General features: G+C 37.9%; 2 protein-coding genes across 2 annotated transcripts; both read left to right on the top strand.

The window, feature by feature from the left end:
* Positions 1-6,550: 6,550 nt before the first annotated feature.
* Positions 6,551-13,135, top strand: LOC130459402 (uncharacterized). Its single transcript, XM_056826760.1, has 3 exons — positions 6,551-6,644; positions 12,369-12,687; positions 12,786-13,135. The coding sequence occupies exons 2-3, from the start codon at positions 12,385-12,387 to the stop codon at positions 13,035-13,037; spliced, it is 555 nt and encodes a 184-aa protein (XP_056682738.1). The 5' UTR covers positions 6,551-6,644; positions 12,369-12,384; the 3' UTR covers positions 13,038-13,135.
* A 115-nt stretch (positions 13,136-13,250) lies between these two features.
* On the top strand, positions 13,251-19,587 carry LOC130471741 (uncharacterized). Its single transcript, XM_056842024.1, has 6 exons — positions 13,251-13,438; positions 13,516-13,956; positions 14,074-14,349; positions 14,437-14,559; positions 16,131-16,411; positions 19,404-19,587. Exons 2-6 carry the CDS (start codon positions 13,633-13,635, stop codon positions 19,585-19,587), a joined length of 1,188 nt encoding a protein of 395 aa, XP_056698002.1. The 5' UTR covers positions 13,251-13,438; positions 13,516-13,632.
* Positions 19,588-19,851: the final 264 nt, after the last annotated feature.

The following is a 19,851-nucleotide window of genomic DNA, read 5'->3' as shown; positions in this document are numbered from 1 at the left end:
ATGATAGAGCCTTGCTTGCCTAGTGTTGAGGAACACTTCTTTTCTACTTTTGAGAGTTACTTCGGTCTTAAGCCCCCACTCTAGAGTGATGTTGTATATGGGCGGGGGGTGGACTTATCCCGCTTTATTTCTCATTTTGCTGGAGAGGACATCCCCAAGGTCTACCGCTTGAGGGCTTTGAGTTTTTGAATCTTTCCTCGCTTCCTCTTTTCGAAGCATGGGTTTGCAATGGTGATGCCTCCATAATAGAGATTGTAGAACATTTTTCTTGTGGTAAAGACCCAATGCTGCTCGTGATTGGCGAGACACTGCTAGGCCTTAAAATGCTGAAGTCGGACCCTTGTTCCATGCCTTCTGGAAGCCCGACGCTACTCTAAGTAAGAATCTGGAGTTTTTTATATATTGAAATTTGTATTTGTATTTAGAACATTGAATATTAAATTGTTTTCTTGTATTTTCCCCAAGGCCTGGCTTATGGAGAGATCATGTTGGTGGCACCACCAGAGAACATGGAAAGCTATAATAGAAAGGGGTTCACTGTGCGGCCTATGCTGTATGGCCGATTTTCTTTGGATGAGTGGCGCTGCACACTCTCGGGGATTGGATCTTCCATCAGGTGGGTAATTCTGTTGTGGGGAATTACTTCTATGAGACATGCACCTGGTTCTACTATTTTGAGGGTGCCTGGTCTTTCTACATTAGTCTTCTACTCTGCTGCTCGAGTGATGAGACAATATGGCTTGAGGCAAGAGATTCCGGATTGTGCTATGCAGCATCCGAAGCCCGTTGTACTGAACATTGACCGTCTTACAGGGTGGAGGAGGTATTGGGTTTCCAAACCCTTCTTCAACATTCAATTCCCACCCAAGCATGTTAATCTGTCTGCGGGGTATGTTGTATGGATGAAAGGTCCAAGCCAGAGGGACATTTCTCTCTCCGAGTCAGTAGGAGTCAGAGGTTCTGAAGCTAGACATCCTGCATCAATTGTTTATGAGGAGGGAGATGAGAGCGTGGCCCATTCAGTGCTTGACCGTTCCGGGTCCAGAAGAGGCTCATCATAATTCCGCCTTGGAAGATTTGCTAGTTCCTTCTCCCGCCACTTGAGCAAGGGGAAGATAGATGAATGATTGCGAGAAGGGCAAGGGGATAGTACTCGAGGTGCTAGGACTCAAGAGCATAGTCGCCGAACCCCAGATCTTTGTACGCTTGAAGTGTTTGGAAATTGTATTTGCAGGAAATGTGTTTAGAGTGTGTTTAGAAATGTGTTTAGAAAATGTGTTTGGTGGAAGTGAAAAGTCTTTGAACAAATTTGCTTCACTTGATCCCAACCATGTAATTGAATTAACTTGGATTGAGGCTTTAGAGCCAAAATATAAGTCATTTGAAAATTGTGCCAAATTCCGCTTGAACATGGTTTTCATTTGATTTGCACATTTGGAATAAGAACAACAACAACAATTGAATTTTGAATTTGAGTTGGTTTTTTTTAGGATGCCCTTAATTGAGGTAACTTTAAATTTTTTAATATTAAGGTGGTCGGGCCTCGGAATGAGGTTGCCTACATGTCTAGTTAAGGAATCAGGCCGAACGTAGTTCTAACTTAAAGAACTTTTTGAAAATTGAACTTGAATTTGAATTTAGACGTATAACTTCTTGAGTTGATCCAGGTTCGTCAAAGAACGGAACTAGGTCCCATCCACTTCTGTTAATTCAGCTGCTCCCCCATAAAGGATTTCCTTGACAATGTATGCACTAGTAGAAAAAACCCCTGTTGCAGCCCCATTGTTGCAGCGTACATGTATAAATACGCTTCAACAACCAGTCGGTCAACGCGGGTCAAACCCTTTAAAGGGTTATCGCAGCGTACATTTTAGTTGTTCGCAACAAATGCGTTTGTTGCAGCGTACAAAATAAAAGCCCGCAGCAACAACCCGATGTTATTGCAGCGTACATATTATTGCCCGCTGCAACAAGTCCGCATTTCAAATTAAAATTTTTACTTTGTTGCAACAAACCGCGCTCCTCATCCAAATATCCAAGAAACGTACGTTGTTGCAAGAAACGTACGTTGTTCCTTCTCTGCTAGCTCCAAGCCTTTTCCCTTAAACAAATATCCAAGCAAGCCGTCGAACTCAGCCCTGCGTCGCCGTCGAACTCAGCCCTGCGTCGCCGTCGAACCCAAGCGTTGCTCAGCCCTGCGCGCGTCGCTGTCTTCGCCGGTGTGTGGTGTTCTCGCCTCATCTCCCCCATCCCGTTCAATTCTCGCGCGGCCTGTCACTGAAAGATATATTCTTGGTCGGCCGGGGGTTCAGCATCTCCCCGTCGCGTCGTGGTTCCGGTGGTTGCTCGGCGTCGTGGTTCCGGTGGTTTCGGTATGGTGTGTTCAATTTTTATTTTCGTTTTTTATTTTCGTTTTCAGATTAGGGTTCAATTTTAGTTTTTGATTTTCGTTTTGATTATTGTTTTTGATTTTCGTTTTTGATTTTCGTTTTGATTTTCGTTTTGATTTTCGTTTTTGATTTTCGTTTTGATTTTCGTTTTGATTTTCGTTTTGATTTTCGTTTTTATTTTGATTTTTTTGGCTGTTTTTCAATTATTTCTTTAATTTGCAGTTAATTGTGAAGATGGGTAGATACGCATATGGTTGAAGAGAGGGGCGATGATCGTACTGCCAGCATAATCTATCATCGTGCTTGTTCGAATTTCAACAATTGCATAAGGTATTGATATATCTAATTATCTTCATAAAATTTCTCTTTTCCTCTTTTGAAAGTTGAAATCAATAGTACAGTAAGTGCATATCATTTTTACGATAAATAAAATTTGGATAAGTATAGTAAGTGTAATAATAAAACATGTACATTAGTATTCTATGCTTAAGTATCCATTCCGTTTTACTTATTAGGATTGTTTTTGGACTTCTAATATCACTTCAGTGAAGCATTGATAAACTTAAATGATGTAACCAAAGATTTGCGAAACTTCTTAATGATTTTGTGACTTCTTAATATATGTGTTTATGTGTGGAACCTTTTGTTGTTGTTATTAGTAATGAGTCGTCGTTGGATGTATGGTGACCATACTACGGCAGAATACTTGAGTGGGGTCGCAGAGTTCATTAGATGTGCTTTAGCACACCAACGGAGTACAAAAGCCGAAAAAATCTATTGTCCCTGCCGTGATTGTAACAATATCAAGCGGTTAGGTGACATTGATGAAATTGAGGTTCATTTATTTCGCCGTGGGTTTAAGCAAGATTACCATGTTTGGTTTTGGCATGGTGAAACAATACCTGATCGTCCAAGTTCTAGTGTCCATGAATTTGATGTTCAGAGTAATGAGAGTGATGATGATATTTATGAGAATAATGAGACGGATGATGATGAGGAAGAAGATGATGAAATAAATGAGATGATGGATGGGCTAAAAGATCACTTGGACGAACGACATCAGATGTTCGAACAAGTATCAAAGGCTGCTGAAACTCCATTGTATCCCGGTTGTACAAAATTCAGCAAGTTGGAATGTGTGTCAATACTTTACAACCTCAAATGTAAAGGTGGTTGGAGAGATGAACACTTTGACACCTTATTGGAGTGGGTAGGTGAATTTTTGCCGGAAGGGAATGATATCCCCACCTCTACCTATTATGCCAGGAAATTGATGTGTCCCTTAGGCTTAGAGGTCGACAAGATAGATGCTTGCCCAAATGATTGTATGCTTTACAGAAAAGAGCATGAACATTTGGATGAGTGTCCAACATGCGGCGCATCTCGTTACAAACGCAAAGGGGCAAATTCAGCTAAGAGGGGCCCGCCTGCTAAGTCTTTGTGGTATCTTCCAATCATACCTAGGTTTGAGCGTATGTTTTCATTGAAGAAACAAGCAAAAAACTTAAGGTGGCATGCGGAAGTGAGGAAGAAAGATGGACTCCTTCGACATCCTGCAGATTCTGTTCAATGGAGAAATATTGATAAGAAATATCCTGAATTTGGTAAGGAGGTTAGAAATCTAAGGCTTGCTTTATGTGCAGATGGTGTGAATCCATATGGTACTCTAAGCAGTCAACATAGCACATGGCCGGTTCTTCTAGCAATTTATAATCTTCCTCCATGGCTGTGTATGAAGCGGAAGCATATCATGTTATCACTCCTCATCTTGGGGCCTAAGCAACCTGGAAATGACATAGATATGTACCTGGCTCCACTCATAGATGATTTGAAATTATTGTGGAATGAAGGTGTTTCAATGTTCGATGCACACACCAATTCAAGCTTTACATTGCGAGCTATGGTTTTTTGTACCATAAATGATTTTCCGGCATATGGAAACTTGTCTGGATACAAAACCAAAGGAGAACAAGCATGCCCTATATGTGAAGAGGACATGAAGCCCACATGGTTGCATAATTTCAAGAAAAATGTTTACCCAGATTTCAGGAAGCACCTCAGTCGATATCACCCTTATCGTAAGAAGAAGAAAGAATTCAATGGGTTCACCGAGGAAAGAGTAGCTCGTACGCCTTTGACAGGATCACAGGTTTATGAACGAATAAAAAATGTTGAAACCAAATACGGCAAGTGCTACAAGTCCAAGTCTAAAAAGGGTGTTTTGTGGAAGAAAGTATCTCCATTATGGGATCTTCCCTACTGGAGAGATTTGTCGGTTAGGCATTGTCTCGATGTAATGCACATTGAGAAAAATGTGTGCGATGCTATCATTGGGACTTTGCTAAACATGCCTGGAAAGACTAAGGACAATGAGAATGTGCGGAAAGATATGAAAAAGAGGAATATTCGACCAGATTTGTGGCCTGTTGAAAAATCTGGTGCGGGTGGTACTAAGACTTATCTGCCTCCAGCGTGTTACACAATGTCAAGAAAGGAGAAGAAGCAGTTTTGTGAGTGCTTACATGGAATTAAGGTTCCCTCGGGATATTCGTCGAATGTAAAGCGCCTAGTATCTCTCTCGGACCTTAGGTTGGTTGGTATGAAGTCTCATGATTGCCATGTAATGATTAATGTGTTTTTGCCAATTGCACTTCGTGGGATATTGCCGAAACACGTGAGACATGTTATAACAAAACTTTGTGTGTTTTTCAATTCTATATGTGCTAAAGTGATTGATCCGGAGAAATTAGATTCTTTGCACAATGATATTGTTGAAACTTTGTGTCGATTTGAAATGTACTTTCCACCATCTTTCTTTGATATTATGGTGCACTTAATTGTCCATTTAGTTCGAGAAATCAAGTTATGTGGTCCAGTGTTCTTAAGATGGATGTATCCTTTTGAGAGATTTTTTGGGCATTTAAAGGACAAAACAAAGAATCGGGCAAGGCCGGAGGGTAGTATCATTCGGGGAGTCCTTGAGGAAGAGATATCTCAATATGTAGCTGAATTCTTAACAAGGCTTGAGCAAATAGGTCTTCCAAAATCTCGTCATGCAGGGAGGCTTGAAGGGCATGGGGTAATTGGTAAAAATGTGATCTCGCCTCCATCTGAAAGGAAGAATAAGGCACATCTTTGTGTGTTGCAGCATCTTACCGAGGTCAATCCTTACATAGATAAGCATTTGCTAGAATTGCAACAAAAGAATCCTAAGTTGAAGGAAAGAGCGTTGATGCAAGAACATAATCGCACATTTGTTGATTGGTTTAAGAAGGAAGTAGCCGAGGAAATGAAAAAAAATCTAGATGTTTCTGAAATGGTCCAGTGGTTAGCTCGAGGTCCTCGACTATGTGTTCTGTCTTATGAAGGGTATGATATCAATGGGTTCACATTCTACACTAGAAGACAAGATGAAAAGAGTGTGGTGCAGAATAGTGGAGTGAAGCATGTTGCAGCATCTAGGGTCTATGCAAGCGCCAAGGATAGAAGACCGGTTGATGCGATACAATCATATTATGGTGTTATCGAAGAAATATGGGAGCTTGATTACAACAAATTTACGATCCCTGTATTCCGGTGCAAGTGGGCCAACAACCATAACGGGGTGAAACAAGATGAAATTTTTCCTGGTTTAACATTGGTTAACTTTGATCGATTAAGTGATAGTGACGAGCCATTCATTCTAGCATCACAAGCTAAGAAAATTTTCTATGTGGTAGACAATGTTGATCCTATATGGCGTGCAGTTGCCCAAGGCAAGAGAAATATTCTGGGTATTGATGATGTTGTGGATGAAGATGAGTATGACAAGTACGATGAAACACCCCTGTTACCAACGGCTGTTCAACCGTTACCGGAGGAGGAAGATGCAAATAATACTAATCATATGCGTACAGATCATAGGGAAGGAATTTGGGTTATAAACCGTAAATGAATAAGATGAGTTGGCTTCTGGGAATAGGTAATTCTAGCTAACTGAATATCAGATTAAATGTATCTTTTCTAGCATTTAGGAAGGTGTAGTTTGTACTTCCACATCTTTAATTCTTATTTTATACTTCCATTGTGTTCATGATTATACTTTTCTAGCTTTCTTTAATTCTTACTGTACTTCCACATCTTACTTTTGTTCCTGACCAAAGTTTTCTAACTTTCTGTGCAGATCCCCGAGTCAGAAATTTTCAGAAGCTTTCGGTGATTTGTGTCTTTTCAGAAGTTCTCAGAATCGGAAAATAAAGCACGTATTTACTTTTGGTGAGTTGTGCGTTTTCTCCTAGTGTTGCGCTAATTAACATGTCTCCTAATCTTGAGCTAGAATGACCTAAATCAAAACGAGCGGGCTTAAATTGACCTTAGTTGAATAAATTGACCTAAATTGACCTTAGTTGACTAAATTAGCATAAATATGAACCATAACTACCAAACAAGTCTCAAATGGCATAAATTGATTGGATTGAGTCTAGGTAAGTTAAAACTAATCATATTAATCATTTAAAAGGATTAAAATGAGTGTTTAGGTTCTTTAGTTCAAAGTTGGGAGCGGAAATGTCATTTTAGCTCTATATATGACATATAACGACCCAACGAGCCATAAATGTGCATAAATAGGTTGGAATGAGTTTTAGAAACTTAAAACTATGCATATTAGTCATGTAATAAGAATAAAATGAGTCATTAGGTTCTTTAGTTCAAAGTTGGGAGCGAAAATGTCATTTTAGCTCTATATATGACCTATAACGACCCAACGAGCCATAAATGTGCATAAATAGGTTGGAATGAGTTTTAGAAACTTAAAAATATGCATATTAGTCATGTAATAGGATTAAAATGAGTGTTTAGGTTCTTTAGTTCAAAGTTGGGAGCGAAAATGTCATTTTAGCTCTATATATGACCTATAACGACCCAACGAGCCTTAAATGTGCATAAATAGGTTGGAATGAGTTTTAGAAACTTAAAACTATGCATATTAGTCATGTAATAGGATTAAAATGAGTGTTTAGGTTCTTTAGTTCAAAGTTGGGAGCGGAAATGTCATTTTAGCTCTATATATGACCTATAACGACCCAACGAGCCTTAAATGTGCATAAATAGGTTGGAATGAGTTTTAGAAACTTAAAACTATGCATATTAGTCATGTAATAGGATTAAAATGAGTGTTTAGGTTCTTTAGTTCAAAGTTGGGAGCGGAAATGTCATTTTAGCTCTATATATGACCTATAACGACCCAACGAGCCTTAAATGTGCATAAATAGGTCGGAATGAGTTTTAGAAACTTAAAACTATGCATATTAGTCATGTAATAGGATTAAAATGAGTGTTTAGGTTTGTTAGTTCAAAGTTGGGAGCGAAAATGTCTTATTTTAGCATAAATATGAACCATAACGACCAAACAAGTCTCAAATGGCATAAATTGATTGGATTGAGTCTAGGAAAGTTAAAACTAATCATATTAATCATTTAGAAGGATTAAAATGAGTGTTTAGGTTTGTTAGTTCAAAGTTGGGAGCGAAAGTGTCATATTAGCCTAAAAATGAGTTCTTAGGTTCTTTAGTTCATAGTTGGGAGCAAAAATGCCTCATTTTATCATAAATATGAACCACAACGACCAAACAAGTCTCTAATGTGAATAAATAGATCGGATCGAGTCTTGGAAAGTTAAAATTAATCATATTAATCATTTAAAAGGTTAAAATGAGTCCTTATGTTGGTTAGTTCATAGCCGGGAGCGAAAATGCCTCATTTTAGCATAAGTGGTGTTTTCTAGACTTATCTCATATGAGTATATGATTTCATGATATAAGAGAAGTGAGATTGTCAGATTTCCTCATTAAGTTTCTTAATCATTGTTGCTTGAGTTTAAGTGAAACTCAATCAAGTAATTTCATTTTACGATCTAACTTACATACTACTCCGTACTATACTAGATTAATAGAACTTGTTTATAGAATGAGTTAGCTGCCCTGCATTCTCATATTGCCTCAACAAACACACCAAGAATGACAAAGAACATTGCAGATCAGATCAGCACAGATCAGTGCAGATCAGATAAGGGTAGCACTGATCTGTGCAGAACAGATCAGCACAGATCAGTGCTGATCTGATCTACACTGATCTGTGCAGATCAGATTAGCACAGATCAGTGCAGAACAGATCAGCACAGATCGATCAGCACTGATCTGTGCTGATCTGATCTGCACAGATCAGTGCATTCCACATCTATAATTCTTATTTACTTTTGGTAAGTTGTGCGTTTTCTCCTAGTGTTGCGCTAATTAACATGTCTCCTAATCTTGAGCTAGAATGACCTAAATCAAAACGAGCGGGCTTAAATTGACCTTAGTTGAATAAATTGACCTAAATTGACCTTAGTTGACTAAATTAGCATAAATATGAACCATAACGACCAAACAAGTCTCAAATGGCATAAATTGATTGGATTGAGTCTAGGTAAGTTAAAACTAATCATACTAATCATTTAAAAGGATTAAAATGAGTGTTTAGGTTCTTTAGTTCAAAGTTGGGAGCGGAAATGTCATTTTAGCTCTATATATGACATATAACGACCCAACGAGCCATAAATGTGCATAAATAGGTTGGAATGAGTTTTAGAAACTTAAAACTATGCATATTAGTCATGTAATAAGAATGAAATGAGTCATTAGGTTCTTTAGTTCAAAGTTGGGAGCGAAAATGTCATTTTAGCTCTATATATGACCTATAACGACCCAACGAGCCTTAAATGTGCATAAATAGGTTGGAATGAGTTTTAGAAACTTAAAACTATGCATATTAGTCATGTAATAGGATTAAAATGAGTGTTTAGGTTCTTTAGTTCAAAGTTGGGAGCGGAAATGTCATTTTAGCTCTATATATGACCTATAACGACCCAACGAGCCTTAAATGTGCATAAATAGGTTGGAATGAGTTTTAGAAACTTAAAACTATGCATATTAGTCATGTAATAGGATTAAAATGAGTGTTTAGGTTCTTTAGTTCAAAGTTGGGAGCGGAAATGTCATTTTAGCTCTATATATGACCTATAACGACCCAACGAGCCTTAAATGTGCATAAATAGGTTGGAATGAGTTTTAGAAACTTAAAACTATGCATATTAGTCATGTAATAGGATTAAAATGAGTGTTTAGGTTCTTTAGTTCAAAGTTGGGAGCGGAAATGTCATTTTAGCTCTATATATGACCTATAACGACCCAACGAGCCTTAAATGTGCATAAATAGGTTGGAATGAGTTTTAGAAACTTAAAACTATGCATATTAGTCATGTAATAAGAATCAAATGAGTCCTTAGGTTCTTTAGTTCAAAGTTGGGAGCGAAAATGTCTTATTTTAGCATAAATATGAACCATAACGACCAAACAAGTCTCAAATGGCATAAATTGATTGGATTGAGTCTAGGAAAGTTAAAACTAATCATATTAATCATTTAAAAGGATTAAAATGAGTGTTTAGGTTTGTTAGTTCAAAGTTGGGAGCGAAAGTGTCATATTAGCCTAAAAATGAGTTCTTAGGTTCTTTAGTTCATAGTTGGGAGCAAAAATGCCTCATTTTATCATAAATATGAACCACAACGACCAAACAAGTTTCTAATGTGAATAAATAGATCGGATCGAGTCTTGGAAAGTTAAAATTAATCATATTAATCATTTAAAAGGTTAAAATGAGTCCTTATGTTCGTTAGTTCATAGCTGGGAGCGAAAATGCCTCATTTTAGCATAAGTGGTGTTTTCTAGACTTATCTCATATGAGTATATGATTTCATGATATAAGAGAAGTGAGATTGTCAGATTTCCTCATTAAGTTTCTTAATCATTGTTGCTTGAGTTTAAGTGAAACTCAATCAAGTAATTTCATTTTACGATCTAACTTACATACTACTCCGTACTATACTAGATTAATAGAACTTGTTTATAGAATGAGTTAGCTGCCCTGCATTCTCATATTGCCTCAACAAACACACCAAGAATGACAAAGAACATTGCAGATCAGATCAGCACAGATCAGTGCAGATCAGATGAGGGTAGCACTGATCGGTGCTGATCTGTTCTGCACTGATCTGTGCAGATCAGATCAGCACAGATCAGTGCAGAACAGATCAGCACAGATCAGTGATGATCTGATCAGCACTGATCTGTGCTGATCTGATCTGCACAGATCAGTGCATTCCACATCTATAATTCTTATTTACTTTTGGTGAGTTGTGCGTTTTCTCCTAGTGTTGCGCTAATTAACATGTCTCCTAATCTTGAGCTAGAATGACCTAAATCAAAACGAGCGGGCTTAAATTGACCTTAGTTGAATAAATTGACCTGAATTGACCTTAGTTGACTAAATTAGCATAAATATGAACCATAACGACCAAACAAGTCTCAAATGGCATAAATTGATTGGATTGAGTCTAGGTAAGTTAAAACTAATCATACTAATCATTTAAAAGGATTAAAATGAGTGTTTAGGTTCTTTAGTTCAAAGTTGGGAGCGGAAATGTCATTTTAGCTCTATATATGACATATAACGACCCAACGAGCCATAAATGTGCATAAATAGGTTGGAATGAGTTTTAGAAACTTAAAACTATGCATATTAGTCATGTAATAAGAATGAAATGAGTCATTAGGTTCTTTAGTTCAAAGTTGGGAGCGAAAATGTCATTTTAGCTCTATATATGACCTATAACGACCCAACGAGCCTTAAATGTGCATAAATAGGTTGGAATGAGTTTTAGAAACTTAAAACTATGCATATTAGTCATGTAATAGGATTAAAATGAGTGTTTAGGTTCTTTAGTTCAAAGTTGGGAGCGAAAATGTCATTTTAGCTCTATATATGACCTATAACGACCCAACGAGCCATAAATGTGCATAAATAGGTTCGAATGAGTTTTAGAAACTTAAAACTATGCATATTAGTCGTGTAATAAGAATCAAATGAGTCCTTAGGTTCTTTAGTTCAAAGTTGGGAGCGAAAATGTCATTTTAGCTCTATATATGACCTATAACGACCCAACGAGCCATAAATGTGCATAAATAGGTTCGAATTAGTTTTAGAAACTTAAAACTATGCATATTAGTCGTGTAATAAGAATCAAATGAGTCCTTAGGTTCTTTAGTTCAAAGTTGGGAGCGAAAATGTCATTTTAGCTCTATATATGACCTATAACGACCCAACGAGCCATAAATGTGCATAAATAGGTTCGAATGAGTTTTAGAAACTTAAAACTATGCATATTAGTCGTGTAATAGGATTAAAATGAGTTCTTAGGTTCTTTAGTTCAAAGTTGGGAGCGGAAATGTCATATTAGCCTAAAAATGAGTTCTTAGGTCATATTAGCCTCATTTTAGCATAAATGGTGTTTTCTAGACTTATCTCATATGAGTATATGATTTCATGATATAAGAGAAGTGAGATTGTCAGATTTCCTCATTAAGTTTCTTAATCATTGTTGCTTGAGTTTAAGTGAAACTCAATCAAGTAATTTCATTTTACGATCTAACTTACATACTACTCCGTAATATACTAGATTAATAGAACTTGTTTATAGAATGAGTTAGCTGCCCTGCATTCTCATATTGCCTCAACAAACACACCAAGAATGACAAAGAACATTGCAGATCAGATCAGCACAGATCAGTGCAGATCAGATCAGCACTGATCTGTGCTGATCTGTTCTGCACTGATCTGTGCTGATCTGATCTGCACTGATCTGTGCTGATCTGTTCTGCACTGATCAGTGCTGATCTGATCAGCACTGATCTGTGCTGATCTGTTCTGCACTGATCTGTTCTGCACTGATCTGTGCTGATCTGATCAGTGCAGATCAGTGCTGATCTGATCTGCACTGATCAGTGCTGATCTGATCTGTGATATCTGCACTGATCTGATATCCTTCTGTATGCTAGTGCACTGATTTGCTGCTGCGCGCACATTTTGTAACCACCCTTCTGTATGTTTTACTTGATGCAGGAACAACATAGGTACGATGAATGAAAACCAAATTGTTGTTAGGCATGAATCAGAAGGTGGCAAGACTCCCACAACGGGTGACGAATCACAAGATGTTAGTACGATTACAAAGACCATTAAAGGCCGTGGTCCGTCAAAAGGTGTTAAAATCGCTAAGCCTATGTTCCTTGAGTATAATGTATATAATGTCCCCGATGGACAATGGTCTCATGAATACGGGAAGCAAGTTGGGAGTTGTGCTACTAGAATTAATATTAACGTCCCATTATATCCAAAGGTAGATGAGCAAATCAAGAAGGGGTTTTGGGAGGAGACTAAGGTAAGCATTGGATATTAACTTAATTTGTATATTTTAGGGATTATTTAATTTGATTTAAATACTATTTTTATAATCTAACTTTTTTTAATTATTAACAGCTTATGTTCCACATTACTGATGATTCTAATCATTCGAGGGAGAAATATTTTCATTCTTGTGTGGCGAAACGATTTAGTTGTTTCAAGAGCAAGTTGGTGCGCCGATGGATAACTATGAAGGAAAAGAAGCCAAAAAATCAAACAAACAAGATGCCTTGGGATGTCTACAACCATATCACAGAGGATGATTGGAAGACTTTTGTTAAACATTATTTCCTGCCAGAGTCATTGGTAATGATAATATTTCTTTAACTTGTCCTTAAAGAGTTTTTCATGTAGCAAACTGACATTGGTTCTAGGACAAAAAGTTATCAGAAAAAACATTTATTTCCATCTTTTTATGTTGTCTTTGACAGCTTCGTAGTGAAAAGGCGAGGAAAAGTGCATCATGCAACAAGAACCCACATCGCACCGGCCAAAAGGGTTATAATAGAAAGCGACTAGATTGGATAAAGGATGGATGACTTCCACCAGATGCAGCTTTACCTATCTCGAGTAGCTCCTCGGTGAACTCATCAGTGACCTCAAATGTTAATAGAGTTAGAAAATACAGATCAAAGGAGTGGATTTTGGCCCATCAAGTACAAAATAAAGAGGGAAAGTGGGAAATTGACCCGAACGATACAGAAGTTGTTGAAATCGCAACAAAAGCTGTAAGTAGTGATAATTAATTAATATTTACTTGCTTTGATTAGAGAATATAAAGTAATTTTACTTTCCTAATTGGCAGTTAGAGTACATCGCAGAAGAGGAAAAAGGAAATCTTTCTTTCGAACAGGGTGAGGATGCCCTCACTAAAGCTATAGGGAAAAAAGATCATCGTGGGCGTGTCAAGGGAACAGGTGGCATGGTTGGTATCAAAAAGGCTTTCGGTCCGTGTATTCGACATAGTAGAAGTGACCATGGTGAAGCTTCATCAGAAAATTACGAATCAATCAGAGCTTCTGTGAAAAAGGAGTTTGAAGGTGAATTAGAGAAAAGGGTAGAGAAAAGGGTGGCAGAGGCCCTCCAAAAGCAACTAAGCACCTTGTTAAAAACAGGACAACTAAACTCCATTTCTACCCCGATACTTGATGACCTCCACTTAAATGATTCTGCCAGAGTTGACCTTGATGTTAGTGCTACAAGAACCACTCGTCACATCTTAGTGCCGCAACCACGCGAGCTAAAGGTACGACGTAGTCACTCTTTTTTAACATAGTTGCTTGATCCTTTTATGTTTTTAGTTGACATTTACTTAATAATCTGTATCACTTACAAAGTTGCATTGAAACCTTTGTTTATGAAGGAAAGGACTCCATGTCGTCTTGCCCTTGAGGATAAAGTTTCAGGCAACAACATTGTCGTGGCGGATGGTATGGTACAACCCTCAGATGGTGCATTGCCCCAACATTTTACATCGATGAAGCCTGGTCACTATAAAGTCCAAGTTGATTTTGTTTACGACGGACATGTTGATGATATTCTTCCGGTACCTACGGGAGATGGTTTCACTAACTTAGGCGGTGCTCTGGGTAGTTTTGTGCAATGGCCCATACACTTAGTGATTTTCGAAGAGGGCGAGGTATATATGTTTTATTGTTTAGAATGTATATGTTCACGCAAGCACATTCGACATCTTACCTACTCTTGTTTATGTTGAATTTTAAAGGATTATACTTCACCTCCTAAAAAGAAGTCCAAGTCTAATGTTTCTAAAGAGAGGGATGGTAGCTCCAAGAAAAAGACAACGGTATTAGCGGCCCAAAAGAAGACAACAGACTTAGCATCCAAGGTAAACCCTCTAAAACTCATTCGAACCTAAAATGACATTTCCGCTCCCAACTTTGAACTAAAGAACCTAAGGACTCATTTGATTCTTGTTACATGACTAATATGCATAGTTTTAAGTTTCTAAAACTCATTCGAACCTATTTATGCACATTTAAGGCTCGTTGGGTCGTTATAGGTCATATATTGAGCTAAAATGACATTTTCGCTCCCAACTTTGAACTAAAGAACCTAAGGACTCATTTTATTCTTCTTACATGACTAATATGCATAGTTTTAAGTTTCTAAAACTCATTCGAACCTATTTATGCACATTTAAGGCTCATTGGGTCGTTATAGGTCATATATTGAGCTAAAATGACATTTTCGCTCCCAACATTGAACTAAAGAACCTAAGGACTCATTTAATTCTTCTTACATGACTAATATGCATAGTTTTAAGTTTCTAAAACTCATTCCAACCTATTTATGCACATTTAAGGCTCGTTGGGTCGTTATAGGTCATATATTGAGCAAAAATGACATTTTCGCTCCCAACTTTGAACTAAAGAACCTAAGGACTCATTTGATTCTTATTACATGACAAATATGCATAGTTTTAAGTTTCTAAAACTCATTCCAACCTATTTATGCACATTTAAGGCTCGTTGGGTCGTTATAGGTCATATATAGAGCTAAAATGACATTTTCGCTCCCAACTTTGAACTAAAGAACCTAAACACTCATTTTATTCTTATTACATGACTAATATGCATAGTTTTAAGTTTCTAAAACTCATTCCAACCTATTTATGCACATTTAAGGCTCGTTGGGTCGTTATAGGTCATATATAGAGCTAAAATGACATTTTCGCTCCCAACTTTGAACTAAAGAACCTAAACACTCATTTTATTCTTATTACATGACTAATATGCATAGTTTTAAGTTTCTAAAACTCATTCCAACCTATTTATGCACATTTATGGCTCGTTGGGTCGTTATAGGTCATATATAGAGCTAAAATGACATTTTCGCTCCCAACTTTGAACTAAAGAACCTAAACACTCATTTTATTCTTATTACATGACTAATATGCATAGTTTTAAGTTTCTAAAACTCATTCCAACCTATTTATGCACATTTATGGCTCGTTGGGTCGTTATAGGTCATATATAGAGCTAAAATGACATTTTCGCTCCCAACTTTGAACTAAAGAACCTAAACACTCATTTTAATCCTATTACATGACTAATATGCATAGTTTTAAGTTTCTAAAACTCATTCCAACCTATTTATGCACATTTATGGCTCGTTGGGTCGTTATAGGTCATATATAGAGCTAAAATGACATTTTCGCTCCCAACTTTGAACTAAAGAACCTAAGGACTCATTTTATTCTTATTACATGACTAATATGCATAGTTTTAAGTTTCTAAAACTCATTCCAACCTATTTATGCACATTTAAGGCTCGTTGGGTCGTTATAGGTCATATATAGAGCTAAAATGACATTTTCGCTCCCAACTTTGAACTAAAGAACCTAAGGACTCATTTGATTCTTATTACATGACTAATGTTAATTGACTATTGTTATAGGAATTTTCGCATCCAAAGAAGTCGATTTCTAAGCCTAAGTCCAACTTAGAGGTCGTGGGTAGTTGTGATCGTAAAACACAAGAATCAACCACCAAAAGCAAGAAAGCGGGACTTGTACACGATGCAATTCAAGGTCTTGGCCCGTCATGCAAATACTTGCAGTTTATCATGACTTCGGCGCCTGATGATATATATGATAATACTACCATCCCATTGGCGGCCTCAGTTTGGAACTCGGATTTTGATCAAGAAACATACATAACTGCGTCTGATATAGGAGAGTTCCTTCGCGGGGCGTGCTTAAACATTTCAGCGATCCAAGTCTACATATTGTAATTAAATGTTTTATTGTTGTTAATATAACTATTATTTCTTTGAAGTTTTTTCTCTTTATCGATCTTAATAGTGTAATCTTGTTTATTTTGTAGGTGTTTATTGCACGATCATGCCAAATCATTTGAAATGTTTCGGATTTCGTTCATTTGTCCCGAGATTATGTCAAGCACTAGAATCAAGGCCGACCCTGGAGCGCCAACAATGTATTTGAAAAACATTTTCCAAGCTGAAATTGAAAAGGAGAAGATGGGTAATCCTAACCTAACTAATTGGTTTTTAATCCCATATAATCAAGAGTAAGTGTGTTATATTATATAAGTTTCATATAAAATATTAATTATTATTGTTATTAAATATTTAATATATCATTTATAAATTATACAGAAATCATTGGAATTTATACGTGATGGACCTACGTAGAGGTTATGTATATATTTTCGATTCTGCTAGAGATCCACGTCGAACAGATTATGCATGGGGAATCTTGAGTTTGTAAGTTCTTTTGCTTACAAATTACATTAGTCTTTAAGAAACCTAAGCCAAAATCATATTCATGAGTACCCATGTTTCGTTAATTTTCTAGGGCATACCAAGTGTACAAGTGCAATGGTGGGCATTGTCCGAATAAAACGAGTTTTAAGTCGTGTAAACCCATTCATATAGAGGTATAACATGTTTCTTAATTAGCTTTTTGCTTTGTTTTTATTAACTATTGGCCTTGCAAGATAAAGTATTATGTTTCTTAATCAGTGTGCTCAACAAATCGGCGGAACTGAGTGTGGCTATTACGTTATGAAGTTCATGTTAGAGATAGTCACGTTACAACATGACTATGAAGGCCGGCTAGATGAGGTAATTAAGTAACTAATTGATTCGTATTCTAGACTATTAATACATTGTCATTAGTTGCTTGAATGTTAAAATGTGACATTTCATTTGCATTTAATCGATCTAATGCTCCATCAAATTTTTGTTTTTGTAAGGTCTATACTCCGAGGACTGCGCCTTATGCTAGTGTGGAAATTGATGTGGTTCGTGAGCAATGGGCGAAGTTTTTTACCACCAAGTATTTATTATTGACCTGAGGGCGCTTGATCGTGTTGGTTTAGATGTTATAGAACAATCTTTTATGTTAAAATGTATGCGTACGTTGAAATTGGAACGTAAATATATTTAAATGTATCGGTATGTGCACTTTTGGTTTTGGGATATATACAAAACTCCAGTTGTTGTTTTTATATTTGTTATACAGGTTGCGTTATTCTATTATTGTTTTGACAGGTTTCTATATTTGGTGCAAGGCACTCTAGGTATCCCTAAACAAAATTAGAATTTTCCCGCCAAAAGTGCTTTTTTGCAGCGTACATATATGTTGTACGCTGCAACAAGGGAAAAAAATTTCGCAAAAATTCAGACTTGTTGCAGCGTACAATATAAATGTACGCTGCAAAAAATTCAGTAATTCAGACTTGTTGCAGCGTACAAATAAATGTACGCTGCAAAAAGTTGAGTCTTTTGCAGCGTACATATATATGTACGCTGCAACAAGTCCAAATTTTTGCCAATTTTTTGGCACTTGTTGCAGCGTACATACATATGTACGCTGCAAAAAACACCTTTTAGCAGCGAACATTGTACGCTGCAACAAGTTCAGACTTGTTGCAGGCCCCCCAGTTGCAGCATACGATGTACGCTGCAACAGGGGTCTAAAAGCCCGCTGCAATAAGGGTTTTTTCTACTAGTGATGGCCCGGCCCAGTTGGGTCTGAATTTTCCCCTTGGATCCATGACACTCTTGCGATGGGCTTTCAGGACAAGCTCGCCTTCTTTGATATTTCGGGTTCTGACCCTTTTGTTTAAATGTCTGGCAACTCGGCGTTTATAGACTTGTACATGGTGAGCGGCTTGAAGCCAGCGCTCTTCGAGCATAACTAGCTTGTCGTATCTTGATTGTACCCATGCAGATTCTGGGATTTTTCTTTCGAGGACTATCCTTAAAGATGGCAGTTCCAGCTCAATAGGTTGTACCGCTTCCATTCCATAGACCAATAAAAATGGAGTTGCGCCAGTTGAAGTACGAATTGAAGTTCAATACCCCCACAATGCAAAGTGTAGTTGCTGGGGCCAGTCTTTGTAATTGGTTGTCATCTTCATAATGATGGTCTTGAAATTTTTGTTGTCCGCTTCGACTGCCCCTTTGGTCTGTGGGCGATAAGGCGAAGAACGGTGATGTTGAATTTTGTACTCGGTGAATAGATCTTCACACTCGCCTTGGAAATGGGTTCCCTGATCAGTGATGAACTCGTGAGGAACGCCGTATCTACGTATGATATTTTCTTGAATGAACTGGGCCACTTGCTTGGAACCCAATACTTTGAAAGATCTTGCTACGACCAACTCATGACCCCCGGTGCCTGTTGGATTGAATTTGCCGATGACGTCGATACCCCAAGCTGAGAACGGCCATGGTGATGATTGTGAATATAGCAAGGATGGAGGAATGTGCTTTAGGTTTGCACACTTTTGACAAATATGACACTTCTTGGCAAAGAAGTAGCAGTTGTTTTGGACAAATTCTGCTTAGAGCCGAACTTGTCTTGAGGAAGTTGCTAACAATCCCATTTTGAATTTGTCTTGAGGAAGGTGCTAACAATCCCCAAACCCATTTTGAATTTTTCCGGAAAGTTCAAAGGAAAAATGGGTTTCCTGGTATTCGATAAAAGGGAGGAAATAACCTCTTATTCCCCCAATAACTGACGGCGTTTCATAATGATGATCCCTTGATAAACCAACCGCACATTTCCTCCATAAATACGTCACTCCCTTTCACCCACTTCCTCACACTTCCTCTTTCTCTCTCTTCTCAACTGCAAAGAACCTGGTGATTTTCTCTTCCAGATTTCAGGTAACCACCCTCTCTTCATCTTCCTTCTTCTAGTCTTCCATCCTCCATGTCACAAAGAATGGGAACCAAGTCGGCCCGTGCGAAGAATAAGAAAGTGGTGGTAGAGTGCGATCTGGACGAGGGTCCTGTGTTTAGTCCAAGTAACATTCTAGACAAGAAGAACGCTCGAGCGGCCACCAGGGGAAATCAGGATGCGGCGGCGCTCAAGGCCGACTGAGGTTTTCCCCCGTCGGCGGTAATTCGTTTGCCGCAGCCCGACGAACAGGCCGATTGGACATCGGACGGTTGGGTTTGCTTCTACGAGTACCCCTTCAAAATTGGGTACACTTACCCTTTTACGCCGCTGGTGAGGCGGGTTCTGAAAACCCTAATGTTGTCGCCGGCGCAACTGATGCCGCAGGTTTGGCGAGTCATTCATCTCGTCGACCACCTGGCCGACAAGCTGGGAATGGAATTCCGGGTGGAGGACTTGGTATACACC

This window comes from Spinacia oleracea, chromosome 4, assembly GCF_020520425.1.
Source record: "Spinacia oleracea cultivar Varoflay chromosome 4, BTI_SOV_V1, whole genome shotgun sequence".
In the NCBI taxonomy this organism is placed as follows: Eukaryota; Viridiplantae; Streptophyta; class Magnoliopsida; order Caryophyllales; family Amaranthaceae; genus Spinacia; species Spinacia oleracea.
Note: the sequence above shows the minus strand (reverse complement) of the source record. Positions and strands in the feature narration are given on the sequence as shown.